Genomic DNA, 23140 nt, shown 5'->3' with positions numbered 1-23140 from the left:
ATGGGGATAATGTGTGGTGATAGAATCTACTTTTAGAGTAGGCCAGTCTGTTACTTAACTCACCTGATGCTATACTGATTTAAGTGTTGCCTTAATAGGTTTTTTTTTTTTAGCTTCACAGACTTCAGGTACAAAAAGAAAAACCTTACTTCCTCATCTACATTATTCTGTATCCTCAAATGACTGAAGAGGTGCTCATGCTGGAATTTCATCGTCATGGCAACGGGGAAGCAGCTGATACACAGACTCATTTTATTGCAGCTCTGCATCTTTACCAGGTGCAGGTGAAGGCTGAAGATAAGAAGTCAAGGTGATAAGCGTTGCCAAAGAACCTTTACCTCCTCGCTCTTTGATGTTTGGAGAGTTTTGCTGGCAGATGTATGTAGACTTGATGGACGTCCATCCCGTCCAGCAGTCCATCCCTGCAATCCCCGATGTGTCCTAGTCAGATACCAGAACCACCTCAGCTGGTTCCCTTTAATTGGAGGAGCTCCTCTAAGTGTACTGAGGCCACACTTCCTGCAAAGGAAACCCAGCTGTCGTTTCACCATAACAAACAGAAGCAAATAATCAGGATAATGCGTTTTGCTGTGACCACCTACAGCACCATCAGACATCTCCCACCTTCATCTTCTTTCTGCCCTCTCTGGACGTGATTAGATGCCAATCTATAATGCTTCAGGGAGCCATGTATTGAGAGCCATTATCCATGATGATCACGTCGAGTGGTCATACAGCAGCTAATTAGCGGGGGAGTACAAAAACTGCAACACTACCCTGCAGACTGAAGCTTCATCAGCTCAAACAGATACTCGGATACAAGAGACGAACCAGGGCTCGTTTTGCATTATGTCTTTATTGCAGATATTTTTTCCCCCCCATTTTTTCTTGTTTGTATACATGTCAAGACTGAGTTGAGCGACTGTACTGCAGTACTGTGAGCAGAATAATGCATGTGAATACAGGAGGCGGCAACCCGCAGGATCTTTTTTTCTTTAAAATCGAGACGAGTCCGATGACCTTGATTGTCACACTAAAAATGTTCTCATCCAGAGCCGTTGTTTTGTTTTTTGTTTTATCTCGGCAGCCGTTTACACCTGTCTGGACAGGAGAACTGAGGTCGTCGGGGAGCTATACACCTTGTCCCCGTGTCACACACGGCAACACAAACTGTAAAACATTTAAGAGAGCGAACCTAACGTGGCGTAGGTTCTGCACATCCGAAAATAAAAAATAAAATAAAAAGTTAAATCAGACTGTTGTGAGTGCTTCTTCTCATCAAATTGTTAAATATATCACGGTCAGATCAGAAGTAGTGTCAAATGTTTTTTTAAACATATTTTTGTCTAATTCTTTTTTAGATTTATTTACAACAGTAAATATTGCCTCTTCTCATCAATACGGAGTTTGCTACGAGAGGTGTCCATGTCGCTGAGCTAAACGTGAACGTTTTCAGCAGAAACACTTTGGCATTAGTTACCAATTTAAAAACAACAGAAGAAGAAGAAGAAGAATAATTGCCCTTTATGGGGAGATCGCACATCTTGCCAGCTAAATGCAGCGTCAGAACTAAAGTGCTTGTGAGACCTTTTATCCCCAGCGTAAGCTCTCATTCTCATGGAAACCGAATGAGGGGATATAGATGAGGCTTGATGAGAAAAAGAAGAGAATAGAATAAAACAAACAAACAAACGGACGGACGAACAAATAAACAGAAAGAACCTCCAGCTGATGGAGGTTTGATGGAGGGCTCAGTCAGTGGAGCCCTGCTGCTTTTTTCTTGTTTTTTTTAATCTGAGTCCAATCTCCTGTAACACGTGATGCAACCAAACAATTCTACTCCAACTGTGTCTCCTCTCAAAGAAGATTCAAGGCTTTTATTTAGCTCACTTTCCCTCCCTTCGCTCACTCCATGAGGTTTGGGTGGACGCTGACATGAATTTATTAACACAGAGATGTTGCAGGAAGTCCACCTGGGCACAGAGCAGAGGATTCAGGAGGGTTAACTCTCGATGGGTTAGCGGTGAGTGGAAGCGTGCGAAGCTCGGAGCTGAGGCCTAGCTGGCGCCGCTGCCGCTTCCTGGGGGTTTGAGGCAGTCCTCTGTCACGCCCTGAGAGGCCAGCTCAGACAGAACATTGTCCAAATAGTTGGGGTCAGGGTAGCCGTGGCCCGACAAGTTGGACATCATCTCGGTTTTGTGGTGGATGCCGTTCCACACCACTGTGTCGGGCTCTCCGGTGGTGCTGGACGTTCCCACGGTGAAGATGAGACGCCGCATCCACGCCACCTTCAGCAGCTCGAGGACCTTTACAGCAGAAACACAAGGAACGCTTGTGAGACACGGATGGATTTGAAATTTATCATCTCATCATTTTCCAGCCTTTAAAATATAGATTTGTTACTTTTGTTTGTGTCACTGAATAGTTCACAGCTCAATTAAACAATTGTTCAATAACTTAAGACGAGTCTGGTTCTGTGAGAGGTTTCTTCCTGGTAAAAGGGAGTTTTTCCTTCCCACTGTTGCCATGTGCTTGCTCATGTGGTCTTTAAGTGATGACTTATGAACCCTGCTACCGGGTTTAAACTACTCTGCGTTTATTAAGGCCGTTAGGGTTTTTTTTTTTAACATGCTTTAATGCTTTGTATCTTGTTCTATTTAATCTGAACAAGCCCCTAAAAAAGAAAAAAAAAAGAAAAATCAGTGATAACTGTCGGCCTCTCTCGGTTTTATTTAACATTATTCATCGGCAGCACGTTTGAAAGCTCAGATTTTAAAACCTTACGATGTAACTACAGCCCAGCTGTAATATTAATGACTAACCTCGTATTGTGGATGGATCATCTCAGTTGTTCTCCTGACTGAAGTTTGGTCCGTTTACAGCATCCTGCCATGCGATTGCATTTGTCCCTAACCATCGGGAACCCTCATGTTAACTTTTATTAAGTGGAAAAAAGTTAGCGTTCATCCTCCAGCTTCACTGTGTTTATGTTATGCTAACATCGCTGTGTTGCTAGCGATCACGTAGCACATCATTATGTACCAGCTAGTCCAACTTCAGTAACCCTACAAACGTCACTGCTGTTTAGTTTTTCTTCATTTATGTTGGAAGTGATAGCAGAGCTGTACGTTTTAATTTTTTCAGAAATCTGTCAGTCAGAACATGCTATATCGTGTTTAGGTGGAAACTAGCAAGCTAACTTCCTGCTAATTGTGTTAAATTTCATAGAATCTGTTTTTATGGATGGATTTTATTACAGATAAAATAATTTAGACAGTTTGTAACTCTCAGTAATGCTGCAGTGTTCCTTTGACTTTGGGACCTGAAGTGGAGTTTGGACCCTAATGACGTCAGACTTAAAGACCAGATGGGGCTTGTCTAATTGTTGGGGTTTTCTCCGTATTATTTTAGGGTCTCTAACTTTTACCTTCTTTCCATTCTTGTCTTATTTAATTATCTGCAAGCAAACTGGTCTCATTGCAGTCCAGACATGAATCCATCCATGTATTTCATTATGGCATGAAAAACAAAATACATCATTGAGGTCATGAACTGTAGCAGAGAGCCTACATTATAAAAATACAATACGGCTGTGTCCCCAACGTGGGGATATTTTCATGATCTCACATCCATGCAGTGCAGGCAGCGCTCACCCGCCAGCGTCTGCTGCTGGAAATGAGTCTGCGGCGCGGCACAGATAAACTACAACTGGAATAATTTAATCCAATTTTCCATTAGTGAATTACATAAGAGATTATTTATAGACTCTAAAGAGTACGACTGTGGTTACCAGTGAAGACGGCATGAGGCACTGATGCACCATGAAAACAACACAGCCCTATAAATGAGCACAACATTAATGATAACAGCGCGCTGGAGTCCTCGTGGAGCACTACGCCGATGTTTGGGTAGATGACGTTCGCCTGTCGAGTTCCGGCAAGTTGATGTTCTTACCTTTCTGCCCTTGTCGTTGTCTGGCAGGAAACAGAAGCGAGGGAAGCCTCTACAGGTGTACGGCTGGCCTGGGTTGGGATGCTCGGGACCCTGGTGACAAGGACACAAAGTGACTGATGTTAAGTTATAAAGCTTAATACAACAGAGAGAGAGAGAGAGGTCACTCGGAACAGTCGGATAATCTAATCAAAGATTTTGCAGATTGTTAACAGTAAACCAACAGATCGATACAAACTGCATTTAAGTGCTTACAACTTCAGGCCGGCTGTGTATGTGGAGGTTATAAATAAATACATAAAAGTCAGATTTACAGACAGAAGAAATTGCGAACGAAATTGGGCTTTCTTTCCTAAAACGCTGTAATAAAAGGAGGAAGTAACTCTGAGCCGTTCACAGCAGCATGCAGGAAAAGGCTCTTTAGCAGCAAAGCCGAGCATCAGACTGTTAAACTACTTTAGAAAGCCCTGGCTAATGGTGAACAAGCTGTCGTCCAGGCAACAGTTTTTCTTCCAGTCATCCTCTAATTAGACGTCCAAATGTGCTGGCGCAGACACAGACAAACATACAAAAACACTCCTGAGTTCGAGATTCCCCTCATGCTTCTGCTCCTAGTATGAAACTGAGGAAAATTCGTCGAGATACAACAGAAAGATGGTCTTTCCTCCTTTTTCCCAGCTCTCGTGGAAGTTGTGATCATGGCCCACATTGAGGATGGTCTGACAATGGAGTTGTTGCAGGAGTTTTGACCTTTTTGTCTTGTTATTGTAACATTGTATAACATCAGTAACTGGTCTACTTCTAAAGTACAAGTTTCTATGATTCTGGTTCCTTTTAACTATTCCAGGAGCTTCTTTTCTCCAGGGACAGCAGACGAATCTGTGCTATCGATTTTGACACCCTGTCAAGTCTAGCAACAGCAGATTGTGTCCAGTATCTGAACAATCTGCCTGAACATGCTTTTTCGGCTGGTGAGGATCTGCTCTGATGTATGGCTTGGAGATGATGTAGCTAACAAAATAACAGGAGGTGGAGGTGGCAGAGTTGGAGATCAGGAGATTTTTGCTAGGAGACCAGAAGGGAGAGGATTAGGAGTGAGTACATCAGAGGGACAGCTCGGGCTGAGACACGTGGGACATGTGCAAATGGGGGACAGTGGATATGCTGAACAAAGGATGATGATTGAGGAGGAAAAGAGGAAGACCTCAGAGAAGATTCATGGATGTAGCGGAGGAGCACATGCAGAGGGTTGGGGTGGAGGGTGAGATGGAGGCAGAGAAGGAGCAGCTGAAAGAAAAAGAAGCACCAGCAGCAGTACCTGTATGCCGGGTGGTATGCTATAGATTATCTGGATGGTGCCGCAGTCTGGATGGCCTGGCAGCGACTGTGCGATGCTGTATATTTCCATCTTGCCTTTCGGCTGGGTGCCCGTCTTTTCGCCGTAGATTGTCTTACACGAGGGGCACTGCAAGCTGCCATCCTGAGGAGGAGGAAGCGAAGACACCAGAGAGCCACGTCAACCAAACCATCAGTAGAAACAAGCAGAAACACTCAACAACTTCCTCATGAGTGGATCATGATGCAAGAGCAAGTTTGAAGGAGCAATCAATGAGCAGTAAATGAGTCGGCTGGTCAATCGAGAGAAAATTAATCACCAATTATTCTGTTTGTGGCGGAAAAAAAAAAGTAAAAGTACAAAGATTGAATTTATAGAACTTATATTCCACCACAAGCGGACACGGTCACCGCCTTATGCGAGCTGCATGAGGCACTCACACAGCACCAGACACAACACCGGGACGCTGCGCTTATTGTGACGGGGGGCTTTAATAGCGCCAACCTCAAACGCGCAGCGCCAAACTTTTATCAACACATCACCTGCCCCACCAGGGGTGAAAGGACACTGGACCACTGCTACACTACGGTCAAGGACGGCTACAAGGCACAATCCCGCCCCCCGTTTGGCAAATCTGATCACGCCGCCATCTTCCTCATGCCAAAATACAAACAAAGGCTAAAACAGGAAGTTCCGGTTCAGAGGAAGGTCGCGCGCTGGACGGATCAATCGGTGGCCGCGTTACAGGACGCACTCGATGACGCAGACTGGGGCATGTTCAGAAACAGCTCCGACGATGACGTCAACGTATTTACGGAAGCGGTTGTGGGATTCATCGGGAAACTAGTGGATGATACCGTGGAGACAAAGACTATCACAACGTTTCCCAACCAGAAGCCGTGGGTGGATAAAACCATCCGCAACGCTCTGAGATCCCGCACCGCTGCCTACAACACGGGACTCATGACGGGGGACATGGACCCGTACAAAGCCGCGTCATATAACGTGCAGAGGGCGGTGAAAGAGGCGAAGCAGCGCTACGGGAGGAAACTAGAGTCACAACTCCAACAGAGTGACTCTAGGAGCCTGTGGCGGGGACTAAGGACAATAACGGACTATAAAGCACCAACAACCGGTATGACGAACGCGGCCGTGACTCTGGCAGACGAGCTGAACACTTTCTATGCTCGCTTCGAGGCTGCAGCTAAGGTCTCCAACAATGCTAGTGTTAGCGGCGCTAACGGCTGCAGACAGGAAGATATTGCCAGCACCGGAAACGTGCTCGTCATCTCCGAGCATGAAGTAAGGAGAGCCTTCAAGAGAGTGAACACCAGGAAAGCAGCAGGACCAGACGGCCTCCCAGGTCGTATCCTAAGAGACTGCGCATACCAGCTAGCTCCTGTGTTCACTGAGATATTCAACATCTCTTTATCTCAGTCGGTGATCCCCACATGCTTCAAAGAGTCCATCATTGTTCCTGTCCCGAAGAAACCCCACCCTGCTTCTCTCAATGACTATCGCCCTGTAGCCCTCACCTCAGTAGTGATGAAGTGCTTTGAACGCCTGGTCAGAGACTTCATCATTTCTTCACTACCAGACACACTGGACCCACTACAGTTCGCTTACCGTCCAAATCGTTCCACAGACGATGCCATCTCTCATCTCCTCCACACATCACTCACTCACTTGGACACTAGAAGGGGGAATTATGTTAAAATGCTCTTCATAGACTACAGCTCTGCATTTAACACCATAATTCCCTCCACACTCACCACCAAGCTGGAGCATCTGGGACTCAGCTCATCTATGTGTCAGTGGATCTCCAACTTCCTAACTGGCAGACCACAGGCAGTAAGGATGGGCGGACATGTCTCAGCCTCCACCACTCTCAGCACTGGAGCCCCCCAGGGGTGTGTTCTGAGCCCCCTGCTGTACTCTTTGTACACATATGACTGTGTGGCCACTACCAGCTCCACCACCATCATCAAGTTTGCTGACGACACCGTCGTGGTGGGCCTGATCTCTGATAACAACGAGACGGCCTACCTGAAGGAGATTAGGAATCTGGAGAACTGGTGCCAGAGGAACAACCTCCTTCTAAACGTCAGTAAGACAAAGGAGCTGATAGTGGACTTCAGCACTAAGCAGGAGAGGAACTACCAGACCCCCGTCATCAACGAGTGCCCAGTGGAGAGAGTGGACAGCTTCAAATACCTCGGAGTTCACATCACGCAGGACCTGTCATGGTCCTGTCACATCAACACCGTGGTGAAAAAGGCCCGACAGCGTCTCTACCACCTCAGACGCTTGAGAGACTTCCAACTGCCCTCCAAGGTGCTCAGGAACTTTTACTCGTGCACCATAGAGAGCATCCTGGCGGGAAACATCTTAACCTGGTTCGGGAACAGCACCATGCAGGACAGACGAGCTCTACAGAGGGCTGTGCGGTCAGCTGAGCGCACCATCCGCTCCGAGCTCCCTGACCTGCACTCAATCTACAGCAGGCGGTGCTGGACCAAGGCCAGGAAGATGGTGAAGGACCTCAGCCATCCCAACAACAGACTGTTCTCTCTGCTGAGGTCAGGAAAGCGATTCCGCTCCCTGAAGACCAACACAGAGAGACTGAGGAGGAGCTTCTTCCCGCAGGCGATACGGTCTCTCAATCACACCACCACACAGTACAGACCCACACATATGGTTCTTACACACACACTGGACTTTCTGGACTTTGGTTTTGCACAACACTGGTCACTATATTCTTCATTTCCGGTTAATACTTGTACAGCTGCTGTTATTGTGTATATATTTATTTATATTTAGATTTCTTCATACATTCTTATATAGTTCTATATTGTGTATTTTGTTGTACAGTTATTTTATTTTCAACTTTAATTTATATATTTATCTTTATCTTATTCTTCCCAGTTAAATTTACCCTTCATTCTAATTTGTGTTGTACAGTTATTTCATTTTTAACCTTAATTTATATTTTATTCCTTCCTAGTTAAATTTACCCTTTTTAATTTTTCATATTTATTTCCTTTCTTATTCATAGCCTTTTCCTTTTTTGTTTTCTTTAGGTCACGAGCAGTTGTCCAAGCATTTCACTACATATCGTACTGTGTATGACTGTGTACGTGACAAATAAAAATTTGAATTTGAATTTGTTTCAGGGTATTATTCTCTGAAGTAGAAATTCATCCTAAATGCTATTCCACATATCTGCATTTGAAATGACCTGAAACAAACATGGCAGAGGCGCTAGTGCTGTAGCCAGGACCGGCTTCCTGGCCATCAGACTTACAGACTCTTACAGTCAGCATCTTTCCATCTTCGGCCTTAGTAGAATCAACACCAGTTGGGAAATTGTTTTGTTGGTGATGTTACAAATGTTGGTGATGCTGCTCTACTCCCCCAAACCGCTGTCACTACATGTCTGCGGCCACATGATGACAGATGTAGCTACCAACATGCCTAGTGATACAGAGAAATTAGTATGCCCATAAACTAGTGCCAAATCCATTAGAGGTTTTCACACTTAGCCGAGATAAAGCTGGGGCGAACAAATAAGGTAATCTATGGGTGTGGGTTGTTTTTTTTTTTTTAACTTCCTCTGGCTTCCTGTGGGGTGGGGGGTTTAATTTATGCAACTTCTGACTGTACTGCTGTCTCTCTTGGGCAGGACACTTTTTTAAAGATGTTTTTAATCTCAGGTTTTTTTACTGGTTAAATAAAGATTAAATAAAAGTCCTCACACGGTTGTGGTGGTTTTCGTCCTTCAGATCTGAGGCTACACTGCTGATAAAAGTCTCTTACCTTCGTTCCATTGTTGTACATGGCCAGCATGCAGAGCATATGCAGGGTGTGCCCACATTTGATGAATTTTCCCACAGTGTCTGGCTGGATGCTCTGGCCTCCCTCCTCTGTGGATGGGGTCTCGTAGCCAGATGGGTTGGACAGTTGGTCCATGCAGATAATACAGTCCTGAAGGTACATGAGATATCTATGCTCAGAGCAAAATTACACAACACAAACTCACTTCACAGAAACTTATTTACCATTCGGCTCAACAATCACTATCGAACAAGACAGCTGAGATAAAACAATTTTTGTGCTGCATTCAGTTTTGAATTGTGGTTCTCTATTAAGTCCAAACTCAGTGTTTAGTTAAGCTTGAGCCGAGACAGCAGAAAGTCTTTTGGTCTAGGAGGACACGCAGAAACAGCTACAGGTGTCACAACACAGGATACGGTGGAGCTACAGGTGTCAGAATTAAAAATGCTAAAGTTTGATTTGGAGTAACCGAATTGGGAACATTAGAGAGACAGCTCAGGTTGAGCTTTGGAAAAAAAGTTAGAGAGACATGATTGAGATTGTTTGGACATGTGCACAGAGGAGGGATGGTGGGTATACTGGGCAAAGGATGGGAAGAAAAGAGGAGAACCACAGATTTCTGGAGTGACAGAGGAGGATGCTGTGGTGTGATGATCCGCTGTAGCAGCCGCTAAAGGGAGGAGCGCTAAGGAGAAAACAAAGTCTGGGAATAATTCCCAACCAGATTATCTCTTATACTCTTCAAGTTAAAGACAATTTGCGTGGACATGTTATCAGACGTGGGGCTTGAACCAATGTAGAAGTGGTAAAGGGTTATTTACTCGAATTACATTTAAAGATGATGGAAATCCAGTAACAAAAAGACTGACGTTGAGTGTTTAACGGCTAATTGTGTAAAATATTTTTGACCTCAATACTGACCAAAAGAATCATTAATCCGATTCATGCAAGAATTGTTCATCAAAACAATAAATGAACTTTTCTTTCATTTCTAACAGATCTGGGAGTAGACGGGGGAAACACGGAAACATTTACCTCGTCTTGTACTCCAGCCACCACCTCCATGTAGCGCTGAATCACCTCCTCGGGTCTCTGAGTTGATGCTGAAAGAGGAACAAAAGGAGAAAATGCAAAGTCAATGAGCGATTGAGTCAAAACAGGCCAGTCCACAAGCATACAAGAAGCAGCAAGAAGAGAGATTCTGATGAGATGAAATGAAATGGTTTGTGTCACAATCTCAAAATACAATTTCAGTCAGACATTTCCCATGTTTAACTCCAGCTACCATTAAATTGTGTCCAATTTTGACCAACATCCTCCAATCAAGAACCAGCCGATGTAAATATGTGATGCAGAGGGAAGACGTGAATGCTTAGCAGAACAACGAGCATTAAATGTTGATTGGCAACATGAGACATTGAAACAGACACTGTCTGCATTTTTCTAACATATTCTCTCAAATGCACAAGCGTGAGTGTCAAGTCTGTTTAGGAAAGAAAACTCTGCGAGCTAACTAAACACTCATCCTCATCGTTTTACGTTTATTGCGTAAGACAGCTCCATTTAAATACAGATTTTTAAAGATCGAATAATTCTTCCCAGCTGAGAAACACAAAAAACATTAACTTCACTGACCCGTTTCCAGACTCACTGTGCTTCTAATCGCTGACACGTGACCTGTTTATTTTAACAAGCGGCTGTGACAACATAGAGAAACAAAGAACGGCAGCAATAATGTGAAAGTGACAGGTAACATATTAGCCGAGTGACACCAAACTACAGAAAATGAGCAAAGCCCATTTAACACACACCAAATCAACCTCCAGCAGCTTTTTCTTTCAAATGTCGTTTTGCATGAGAAGCTGGAACGGTACCAACATTTTGTCCTGATGTCATAAGCACCTAAACACCCCTAAACGACGACCTGCTGCTGTAATAAATATGTTACAAATGAAAACAAACGCCACCATAAGCTGAGAGAGTGGCTCCACTCTGAGCTGCTTGGCAAGATATTCCTCTTATCTGCACTTACTGCCCCCCACAGACTATTTACTCAGGTTTTTCTTCCTGTAGTTTATCACCCATATCTATACACTTGTATTTAGAATTGAAACATTCTGCCAGAGAGCATCTTTTTGCCGCATTTAGCCAACTTAAGGCAGACTTAAGAAGGAAGTTAAAGCTAATGAGGTGCAGGAGTTGAAGAGCCTGAATGACACTGGAGGGGGAAACAGCAGAAAAGCCTGTGATAGTTGAATCAAAGCCAACACAGATAGTCAGTACACTTGCGTGAAAGTGAGTCAATGCAGGATTTAATGTTCCTCAAGCGTGTGGTGCTTGAGGATGAAAAGCAGATCACAGGACGACGATGATGTTGATGAGAGGAAAAAAAAAAGAAAAAAAGGTAGATTTGAGGACTGATGGTGTGGTAGCTACCTCTCCTGTGCTGCCTCTTTGCTCTCCTAACTGAACTGCTGGTGCTGGTGCTGCTGCTGCTGTGGGGCTTGATGGGCCTGCTGGCTGGGGGAAGGAGAGGAGGAGGAGGAGGAAGAGAGAAAGGAGCAGGCTGCTGATGCTGTGGCGGCGGATGCTGCTGCTGCTGCTGAGGGAGAGGGGCAGAGGTGAAGTGCACGCCGAGTCCCACTGCTGACATCAAAATGGAGGCCATGCCTGGAAGTGGAGGGGGGTAGGGTGGGGGTTGGTTTAGGTTGAGGCGGGATGGGACAAGGCAGAGTGGGGCAGGTGAGCAAGGCAGGAGGCAAGTGGAGATATGCAGGAGGCAGAAGGGAACAAATCAAGAGGTAGCAGCAGCTGACGCGCCCACATCGAGCCTTCTCCATACACACTTACAAAAAACATCACACTCAGACGGCAGAGATTTTCAAATTAAACCCATACTGTTCATGTTCAACAAATTAATCTGGTTTACTGTGGCTGTCCCTCGTCTTAAATCCACTGTGCTGATTGCGAACACGGCTAATGTTGCTGCAGTGGTGACATAAATCTCTTCAGCTAAGGGCAAAACACAGGGCGTCCTGGTGCTAGCAAAAGATTCACTGGGAATCGACTGTGCCCACAAGCTCCAAGTCTGACCAGTCGGGCCACAGGGAATGATTTACAAGAGCGCAATAACCCTCTGCAATGTGGAGTAAAAGCTTCAATTTTACGATTAAGTGCGGTACCGTTTAAGGACAGGTAAAAATAGAACTTCCATTCTCTTACAAATGAAGAAGTCAAACTCAAAAGAAACAAAAGTAAAACACTCGGTTGAGTGCAGTCAACCGTTTTGGCAGGTACAGCCTGACTTGGGCTAACTATTAGCAAAACATGGGCCTCCAGTTGTGCTACAAAACTGCTGCTGCTCAGGAGTTTTCTGGTCACTGAGTCTCTTTATTCTGATACTGATTAACAAGAATATTTAACACAGTTCAACTAAGACCTGAAGATGTTGGTTGCTGAGGACACGATGAAGGCTACTGCACGCTCATGCATTTGCACACCCTGCTTTAGCCACTTTACTCTAAATGAGACCAAAACACAAAAAATCAACATCATGACCCAACTAGACTTCAAACTAGTGACTGAGATTACAAACTCATCACAAAAGTGTTTATTAAGGTCACAGATCCAGTGAGTGGTGGGTTAGTTTTACCATAGACATCTATAGACTACAGTTGTTTTTCCAAACAGAAGAGTCGCCCCCTCCTGTTCACTAGAACGAACAGATGTTAACTTAACTTTGGGCATCTTTTAAATGCAGCCTACAGCTCTGCTCAAAATTCCATATTTTATAAATGTATTTACATTTTTTTTTTTAATTGGCCAGTTTTTCCTTCAAGGTTGTCTCCTTGGGCACCTCTGAATCACTTCCAGCCCACTGGAAGTCCTGTTTTTACCACTTTTAATGGGCGTATATGCAATTTCACCACGCAAGTCAAACTTATCTCTGCTCAGTAGCATCCTTGGTGATCAGAGCTGCATCTCCAAGATTGACTGTCAATGCAGATAGAGGCTGGCATGATTTTTGAGGAATATGGATTGTCACCAAGTCATTAAAGACAAAAAAAATCAAATCGTTTATGGATGGTAGGATGACTGCTGTGAAATAACAAAAATGGAAGACGACACCAAGCATCAGACTGATAAAACATGAGGTAATGAGATTAGATGCCACTGAAGATGATTACAGCCGCCAACAAGTCTTAAACATTACTCCACTACATAATTAAAAGAAAAGAAACTTGCCACTGGTAAAGCTAGCATGTCACAACTCATAATTAAGCGTTCATCTTTGAAGAACAGTTCACTGGTTCCCCGTGAAAATCCAGTAGTATTGTTTTTATATTCTGGCTGTACTTTAATATCCCGAGAAATCTGAAGGACAAAATTAACTGCAAACTATCCAAACTGTAGCCCCTAGATGCTAACACCTGACCCACAGAAAACAGGATCTTTCACTCCCACAAAAAAAAAAGGTTATTTGAAATCCAAAGGTTCCAAAATCAGGTGTGCAGGAAGAGGTGCAGCGCTGCTCCAGGAGACAATCTTGAAGCAGAGACTGATGCCTTTACAGCTTGTTCAATCTTCTAGCTCCCCTGTTTTCCAGTATGAAAATGGCAGGCTAGTGAAAACCAAAGCAACGTTCATGCAAACAGTTGCATGTGTTGGTCATTTGATGTAAAGATAATTTAATTTACTTTAAGCGTGTGTCTGCACCAGTCTGTAACAAAGCTAACGTGGGAATGAGTTCGAGTCAATCTCAAACCAGGAAATTAATACATTTGTTTATTTTATATTCTTGACAAAACTGTACAAACTACAGTTCTTATTCCTATGAATATTCATTCCTGAACAAAGACCATTAAAGCTGTACATTTGGAGGAGAAACTGTAAGAGTGACCCTCCATTTGAAACTATTTCCTCGGGTCTCAGTTCAGCATTTTCACTAATGAGGTTCTGGTCCACTTGCTTCTTCCGGGCTGATTGTATTGATTCAGTTTGTCATAGCACACAACCTGACTCATAGTTTTTAGGAGTGAGCAGCAGAGAACAAAATAATGCATTGCTTTTCATTTCTGCCATTTTATGACAATTACAACCTGCTGATGTACTACATCAAACTGCACTCAGATTTTACCACCTCAGGAAAATCAATGTGCTAAAAATATGTGACAATGAGTCATTCATAAGTGGGAAATAAGGTGTGAAACACTATGCTCAAAGTTTTATTTATAACATATTTAATAATGAGAAAAAAAGAGAGCACACCACCTGGATTAGACAGGACTTCACAAGTGTTAATAAGCCTTTGGCTGCAAACAGTCTTTCGATACCTTCCAATTACATCAAACAAATATGATGGTGTCACCACTTCTTATGCTTATCTGCTTGTTATGCTGGAACCAAAGGCACCAACCACAAACACAGCTACTCAAGTCAGCCGAGGTGAGTCCGAGGTGGCAGCTAGCGGCTGTTGGCATGACAGTGTGGCTGTGACCCTTAATTAAAAACAGGTGATTGAGAAAGAAAAGGCTATCCTTTACAGTTGTTATAAAGAATGAAATCAGAGACAGAGACCAAAGTAGCTCATTATAACTGGGCTATAAATCATTGGAAGTCTATGGAGGTTGACTCGGTTTTGTAGAGCCCCAAGTAGCCATTAGTAAATAGTCAGAGTAAATTATTACACATAACAAATGTTAGGAATATCTGTTTATGTTTAATGTGCCTGGGGAAAAAAAGGCAGATATATCAGATTCTTAAATCAAGAAATATCGGCATTGCTTTTGGTCTCAAACATCTCTTATCAGTTGGACTGTCGTACAGTTAAATCGAGTTAGTATTCTGGAGTCAATCAAATTTTCACTTTAGGATTTTTGTAGTCTGAAAATGTATGGTCATAACAATATTACTCCACCATCTATATAAAATGTGGCAAAGACCAGCAGTCAAATTTAGAAATTGCTTTGAAATACTGGCCTTTTAATTAAACTCTTACATCCATACATGGATGTAAGAGTACCTGTACCTACTTCTGATATTATCATGACATGATATCAATTTTTCCATTTTTTAATGCATGCTTTTCATTTTTAGGAAAATACTACAGAAATTATGAAAAAAATAATAATTATACGTGGTGATCCTAAGATTGCTTGAAACATTAAGTCAGAGATTCACCACATTTCTTCTTTCAGCTGCTCCCTCCATCCCACCCCATCCCTAGTATCTTCCTCTGTCACACTGACCTTTCGCATGTCTGCCTTCACTACAAGCTTACCTCAAATGAAACACATTGGGCCCTGTCAAAGTCAAGCAGGGTCTCTACACATGCAAGCAGAAGAGTGTGTGTTGCCTTAGTTAACAGACGTTTTTCTGTCCTTTCTGGCCATTTTAAAATGAATTTTTAAGCTTGAATAGTAGTGTGTTCTTATCACGGTGCTGGCAATTTTCCTTTTGGCAGAAATCCAAAACCTCTTTGCTGTGCACCAAAGTTGTATGTGCAAGAAAAACCCTGCAATTGCGCATCCAACTATTATGTTGTTAGAGACTTAAGAGATCAATCAAAAACCAGAGCTGGGTGGGGTTGTGGGGGTCCACAGCTGTCTTATAGGATCAAGTCTGAATGCTGAAGTTAATCATGCTTTTGCATGGAGAGCCAAATGTTCTGCACAGCATGAGGAAACTTGTGTGAGCTCACACTCACACACAAAATAGGGCTGTTTCAGAAGCTGTTTTTAGGTACACTGCTATGACAAATGGGATGGTATCAGTTAAGCCTCTCTCTGATGTTTGCTTAACATTTAGGGTGCGCACATTTTTATTTTTACCTCCCTCCTTCAGGCTTTTCCTGGCACATTTTTCCTAAACAGACGGACACTCACAGGGAAAACAAATGCAGTGGAGTGGCATCTAAAATACTAACAGTCTACTGAATAAAACCTGAAACTGACTGAGAGGTGTACTGAAGGATAGACAGAGCAGGGGTTACGCTGAGGATGGATGGTCAGTGACCCATTTACCTGCTAGGGCAGAGCTCACGCTGGTGGATCCATTCAGCTGCACAGAGATGGAAGGAACACTGGAGGGCAGGAAACAGAGACGGTGACATTCAGTCAACATAAAAATAAAGCAACAATGAACCAGACAGGAAGAACAAAACAAGAACTAAGAACCTTTTTAGTTTTCAATGCAATCAGAGAAAAGGAAAAGCGTTGGCACTAGATCCAGAAGCAAGAAAATTAGACCTGTCAGGGAGTAACTGCATAAGGCTTATTTACCTTTACTGACTGTCTCCAGCTCAGTGAATGACTAATTATCCATGTCTAAGACTGATTAACAACAACTCAGCAGTGACTGCATGTGCACAGAGCAACCAGGGAGCGTGACTCTGCAGTCAATACACAGATGGATATGTGCCCAATGAATGTGTTTACTTTGCAACAGGAGAAAAAGAAGCAGCTGTCAGTCCTCGAGTATGATGGAGCGCTAAACTAAATCCAGTTAAAGGGCTGCAAAAAGGCAACACTGACTCAGTGCTGAGGTGGTACTGGTCTATTTCTGTAGCCAAAGAGCTCTGTGCACTACAGTCTGAACAACATATTGCTTGAATGAATATGGGCTATGACAGCATGTCCGCAACTGTAAAAATAAAGATAGTAATACAATTGTTCATTAAGTTAAACAGGAGACCCAGGAGAGCCACACAGTGAGCAACAGAGAGCTGAAGCCGGCTGCCAAAGAGGGAGAACACCACAGGCAGCCGTGCCCCAAAAGGGTGGAGTTACTCAATGGACAGGAAGCTTGCAACATTTTTTTCAGTCATAAAAAACTTGGCAATTAAAGTACTTGAAAAGGAGTATTATGATGTACTATTACACAATAATAATTATTTTTTCCATGCATGGGTGCGCCTCCTTTAGCATCCACACCCAGGAGTTAAAAAAATTTAATTAAATACATGGCAACAATTTCTCTTTTTAAAGCATACACCTCAATGAGAAATGTGAAAGTGTGGGCTTTAGTGAATGTAAACATTCACCGCAAAGATTTAGACAATTCTTTTGTCTACTGAGCAACCATGTTTTTAATACACTAGTTTTAATTTCTAGTGGCTAAAACTCAGCGTGCAAAAAACATTAAAGCCCAGAGAAGCTGCAAGTAAGCTTTCTCTGCTAGCTGGAACAAAAGGAAGGGAGGTCAGTGATGACACAGACAAGAGTCACAGGAAGTGAGCCAAAGCAAACATACCAATGAAGTACTGGAGCTACAGATCTGTTTTTTTTTCTGCCTTTCCTGTTTTACAAGAAAGGTCAACACTGACAGAGGCAGGAAAGACAAAGAGGAAGAGGAGGAAAGCAGATAGAGGACCTTGTAACATGAACCCTGCACATCTATCCAAATCACACAATCTAGGATAGGTATCAGATACCAACCTTAACCCATTGGCACTGGTAGAGTTGGTCAGAGGTGCAGAAAGTTGACTGCCAGATGTCGGTGGAGCCCAGGGGCTGCCCCAGGACATGCCACCAACTGAGAGAGGTCTCCTGGGGTACGGGGAGTAGACAGAAGTAGGATGAGCCGCCACAGCCCTTCCTGTGCCTTGAAGACTAGGCCGGTTCAGACTCCCTGACGAGAAGGAATGTCGCGAACGGCTCGGCATGGGTCCGGTGCTGCTGTGGCTTAAACACTGCTGGCAGGAGCAGGCGGGGCCCGAGGGGATAGCTGGGGGTCCGGAAGAAGCCAGCGGGTAGGGGAGGTTGCATTGGCGTCGCACCTGGCGTCTGAAACCCGTCGATTTGTTAACCTGCGCCAGAGATGTGAGATCCACTATATAATTGTATCCATGGGGGCCCAGATCTGCTGTGCCTTGGCGAGCCTGATAGCTGTGCTCCAAAAGGATAGAGGTTCGCGTCTCATATGGGGTCCATCCTCCTTCATCGTTGGCCCATTCCCAGTAAACACCACTACCAAGGCCGGAGGACTGGGCAAACAGAGACCGGCGTACTGACCGGGTCTTACCTGAAAAGAAAAGAGGCACATTGATTTTTAGTGAATAAACGGAATTAAAACTGCAACGTTGTGTGTGTGTGTTATGTTTTTAAGACATAAACGAAAAGCCCCTTGTTCATTCACTTGTATGCCAGAACTAATGACACATTACATACATGGCTATGACTTAATTTTAAACACACATACAGACACACAAAATTATGACAGTTTAAGACACACTAAGCATCTTTAGATGTTAATCTCACAATGTTGTGACGTATTTCATGATTTGTAGCTAGGTTCACGTAAAAATGTCGCTAAAGAACTGTAACTTTATGGATACTTCTCAGCTTATATGAATCATAACAACAGCGCCCTGCAAGCTAATGCTAGCCGGCTAACGTTACAGCCAACCGGGCCTGTGAGGTTTGAGGCAAAACTGTTAACGAGGAATAAACGTTAAGGTCATGCCATGACGTGTTAGATATGTTTACCTGTGTCCTGTCGAAACTGCTTCAAGCTTGGTATGTCAATGAGGTAAGGCGACAGGCTGGGGTCTGATTGTCCGAGACAGATGCTCGTAGAGCCGGGTGCTCCTCCTCTGTGGCCCCGCGGTGACAGACAACGCTCGATGTAGGCGCTCACCTGGCCGCTGTAAGGCCGCCAGTAACCCTGGTCATCCTGCCATTCCCACACCGCTATCATGGGCTGAGACTGCCCGACAGATCCAGAGGGTGAAGCTGACACAGGAGGCCCGTTTCTAGACCCGTTTACCCTGGCACAGGACCCAGACACAATTGCCATTTTCGCCAAAACTAGCCCGAAGCTAACAACAACTCGTTCTGGTTAGCTAGTCAACCGTTTGTGGCTGCGACGAAGACAAAGTGTGCTAGCTGGGCTAGCTTGGCTCGTTAAAAAATTCCATTGTGAATGTGTTAACGCGCCTTTGAGGAAGCTATGAGGTAGGTATCAGTTGGTAAACACTCCAGATAAACACATAAGTACATGTTTGCGAAGCTAATGCATTCACACGGTTTAGCAGTACATGGTTAACGTTAGCTTTGTTGCGGCGTTGCCAGGAATCCGTCCTTCTTCTGCCGCTGCGTTCAGGGACCGTCGGTAATATCACAACTCAGCTCGTCTCAATCTGAAACAGAAAACGTACAGAAACCGTAGGTTTCCCTTTCTGAAAGCTATATTTATTTTAGACCACAGTGACACAGACTATGACTGTATTTAATATCCTTTTTTGTTGTGATTTTTTGTTTTGATTAATTCTTTCGGTTAAGTATTAGATTCATTTTTTTATTTATAATGTAAAGGGTGGAATATATCAGCGGCAAGATTTAGGGCAAAAATACAATACAGCGATAGAAATACTTGACACAGAGACAAGCGGACATTCCAGTATCAATAGACACAGGCACCAATGCCCCATCACAAAATTTATATTTTATACTAAGAATTTAGTAAGTAAGTAATTATTGCTTCACTTAATTTTTTTTTCTAAAGTCTAGGCTTTTATTTTAACTCAACTTTTTCCCCCTCTCACACCTAATTTCAGTTTTTAATTTGGTTTAACTATAATAACCGTATTATAATAATATCCACTATTTGTAACAAGGGGCCCATATGTGTGTAAGTGAAATCTCATCAAATACATCTAATGTCTTTTTGTGAAATGAAATTGTGATTAAAATGTTTCCGGGTGAAATCTGGAGCCGCAAAGATCTGGGATTTTTTTATTTTATTTTATTTTATCTCAGCCGATAACACGCAGACAGTCTTCATTCCTTGGCTCAAGTGGTGGTGCAAAGTGATGATTTATTTAAGGCATTGCGGGAGTGGGGGTTGGTAGTTCTTAAGGTGGAGCACCATTTCTCATGTCAGATGATTAAAACAAAAGCTTTTTGTGCACACCTCACCTCTAAAAATTTCACTTACAAGGTGCGCATGAAGGTTGCATTCTTCTTCTTTCACACTATCCCCCTCTTCTTTCCCTGCTTCTGTATTCAAAGGAGATTAGAACCCCCTCAGTAGTATTTCTGCCCTCAACTGGAGATAAATGGGTATGACACAAATAAATGCATATGAAAATCTACCAAACGACCTTCTAAAACCTCAGGCTGGTTGCTTGAGTAATGACTAATTATTAACCAGACACCACTAAACTGAATGCTGCCCAAAATTCCAGTGCTAGCACAGGTATAAGACTAAAGATGGCGATAAATGGCTTTGTGATCCATCTGCCACCCAAACTAGATTATTACTGGATCTAGTTTGTAAGTATGGTGTTCATTAAATTCTGCTACGTGATAATAGAACTAGACAGTTCTGACACCAGTGTGAACATTGATTAAAGTAGTGGCCAAATGGGATTTGAGCTTTCCCCTTAGCCCACAAAGTGACATATAATCAATAGCCAAGCCCATGCCAAGTAGTTTCAAAGTGACAAATGTAATAATAATAACTAATAAAGACGAGGATCTGATGTTTCAATATAAAAATAAAACCATTCATCTATGGTTTTTCTAATGTAACTAGAACACATTGTCTCCACAAGCACACACAAAAAAATGACAGTAAAAAATGATGCAAGCAGCCATTATTTGGTTTGAAGACAGAGTCAAATGATTTAGCAGTGAGAACATTGCTTTGAGTCATCTTTTCCTGAGGTCTGCTCTTAAAGTCCTGCAGTTTAAATGTTTTCAGATTTATCAGTGTTAAATTAATTTATGGCATCTGATGTTCTTGTTATTTTTCGTCTTTGTCTTGCGTGCAACAAGAACGCAGAAACACTGTAAAACACTGGAACATTTGCAGTCCCTATGCCCGCATGACATAGAAACTTTTTTTAATAAATCTATCTGTGCACACAGTTTTGGTTTTATTAGCTGAAGTTGTGAAATATGCATTTGAGATTTTTTGCCTTCTTCCTCAGTACAATGAAGGTAACTGGAACTTTGTTTGTGGTGCCTGCAGCAATAAGAAATGACATTTAAAAATTTAACAGGAACAGAAGCAGTGTCCCTGCAATAATCCACAGGCATCACTATGATTAGGTTTCTAGGGGCGGTTTTCTCTCTTTCTCAGCCCACTTAAACAATCCTGGTTGGAGCTGAAGGTCACACGCTTCTTAAAACTGAGAAAATAGAGTTGAACGAGAGCCACGGACCAGTGATTCTGTAAATAAGCAAAATAAATTTTAAAAAAGCATGCTTAGGCACAGTGACTAGTTTGTGCCCACCTTTCAGGCCTGTGACAGCAGGGGTGGGCTTCAGCATGCCTGTGACCCTCAGCTGGATGAGAAGTTAAGAAAATGGAATAATGGAGCAAAGGAGCTTAAAGCTCCAGCAATACTTTTAGAATACAGAACAATTTCATTCTTTGACAGACGTGTCTTGACTTGGGGCCTTCATCACGGTCATCACAACACAAATTACAGACAACATTTTAAGGAGAGTCGAAAGGATGAGCAAAGCTGCCTGCATGTCTGCTGTTTCCTGTGATACAGGATCAGAGTCTTGCACTTAAAAAACATTTTTTAATCATTAAAAAATACAATTAAAAATGATTTTGTCACAACTAGCAGATGAACCTGCTATCAACATGCAGGTAAAAAGACCACCTTTCAAATGCTACTTTTCAAATTATTATTATTAGTTTTTTGAGTTTTCTCCAGTGAATGATCAGAAAACAGATTAAACATTCACAAACATTAAATTAGTTTTGCTATTGAATTATGATATATCTCGTGATGCTCAGAAATTATTATTGAGGTCTGCGTGACCACAAACCACACATGGTGTTAATACACCAATCTGCATTTAATTATGAGTTATTATTAATCTCAGGCTCTCTTCCACAGCATGTCTTTTTTCCTGTCTTCCTCCCCTCAGCCCCAACTAGTCACTGCAGATGGCCGCCCCTCCCTGAACCTGGTTCTGCAGGAGGTTTCTTCTTTGTTAAAAGGGAGTTTTACCTTCCCGCCGTTGCCAAAGTGCTTGCTCACAGGGAGTCATCTGATTGTTGGGGATTCTCTGTAATATTTCAGGGTCTCCACTGTATAATATTAAGCACCTTGAGGTGACTATTGTTGTGATTTGGCACTATATAAATAAAATTTAACTGAATTGGAATTACTGTTAACCATGTCATGTAGGATGCCTGTCAGTGTAAGAACAAGTGAATTAGGCCCCAATCAGACAGGCCTAGATACCTGTCTGCAATTGTCTGGCAACCACTCGTTGCTAGGGAAGTTGCACCTTTTGAGACATGTTGGCTGCACCTTGAGGCACAGACTTTCAGCTAGCAACAAAAGATTTTTGATGCAGCACCTTCTTTGCAACCAATTTCACCCACCTCTAGTAACCTCTAGCTACTAATGCCATTCAGCAGGGATTATACATTTTCTGTAGCAAACAGTAGTTGCATAAGGTATAGCAGACAAAATTTTAAAAAAATGTGCTAAACAAAAACTAGATTCTTGCTTTAGATCGTGACATTTAGATCGTGAAATGCAATGTAAGCATTTCCAGTACTTACAAGATAATGAGGACACAATGCTGGAAAAATTAATGCAAAATAATGCAGTTGAAAAGCACAGCATTTAGATCCATCGCTCTGTAGTCTACTTTGACAACATGCAATTTGGAAATGCCATTTATGGCTGCTTTGGTGCCATTCTGTATGCAAACTTGCTTATAGCATTTACAGCGTTGGTGTGAGCATTTATTACATTAAACATATACATAAACGTTATTAAATAATGGCTGATGTACATTTGATATTAATAACGGATCTTAGACGCTTGATTTTTACTCAGCCACTGTGAAATAGTCACCTGCACTTATCATTGTTAATAAATCATGGATTTCATAATTCATCAAGTCTGCAGTTGTAAATGCTAATAAGCAGCTTATAAATGGATTTTGGTCCAGATGTCTTGCAGACCTTTACAAGAAGATAAGTGATCAAATAGTGAGTTGTAAGGGAGAATTAAATAGCAGAGGGCTGTGATCCATGAAG

The 23140-nt window shown here is 42.8% G+C and overlaps 1 protein-coding gene across 3 annotated transcripts; it reads right to left on the bottom strand.

The window, feature by feature from the left end:
- Window positions 1-839: 839 nt before the first annotated feature.
- On the bottom strand, window positions 840-19230 carry dtx2 (deltex 2, E3 ubiquitin ligase). Of its 3 annotated transcripts, XM_085421288.1 has the most exons (9): window positions 18607-19230; window positions 17557-18142; window positions 16144-16202; window positions 11558-11791; window positions 10157-10224; window positions 9104-9271; window positions 5270-5431; window positions 3955-4044; window positions 840-2306 (listed from the first exon to the last, which is right to left on the bottom strand). In XM_085421288.1, the coding sequence occupies exons 1-9, from the start codon at window positions 18914-18916 to the stop codon at window positions 2058-2060; spliced, it is 1926 nt and encodes a 641-aa protein (XP_085277414.1). In that variant the 5' UTR covers window positions 18917-19230; the 3' UTR covers window positions 840-2057. The 3 variants fall into 3 exon arrangements, with proteins under 3 accessions (XP_085277414.1, XP_085277415.1, XP_085277416.1); XM_085421289.1 differs by lacking the exon at window positions 5270-5431; XM_085421290.1 differs by lacking the exon at window positions 11558-11791.
- Window positions 19231-23140: the final 3910 nt, after the last annotated feature.

Source organism: Rhamphochromis longiceps, linkage group LG10 (genome assembly GCF_057381845.1).
Source record: "Rhamphochromis longiceps isolate RC_006_pf linkage group LG10, R_longiceps_female_GT1.1, whole genome shotgun sequence".
Classification (NCBI taxonomy): domain Eukaryota; kingdom Metazoa; phylum Chordata; class Actinopteri; order Cichliformes; family Cichlidae; genus Rhamphochromis; species Rhamphochromis longiceps.
The sequence above is the reverse complement of the archived record's forward strand: the minus strand, read 5'-3'. Positions and strand labels throughout refer to the sequence as shown.

What these genes read in the sequence shown, in the direction of transcription:
- dtx2 (XM_085421288.1), bottom strand. Translation starts at nt 18,916, where the DNA reads ATGGCAATTGTGTCTGGGTCCTGTGCCAGGGTAAACGGGTCTAGAAAC. An exon ending in TGTACAACAATGGAACGAAG is followed by an intron (nt 5,432 to 9,103) that starts GTAAGAGACTTT and finishes CCTCCTCCTCAG; the next exon opens with GATGGCAGCTTGCAGTGCCC. An exon ending in GCATACCACCCGGCATACAG is followed by an intron (nt 4,045 to 5,269) that starts GTACTGCTGCTG and finishes CCTTGTCACCAG; the next exon opens with GGTCCCGAGCATCCCAACCC.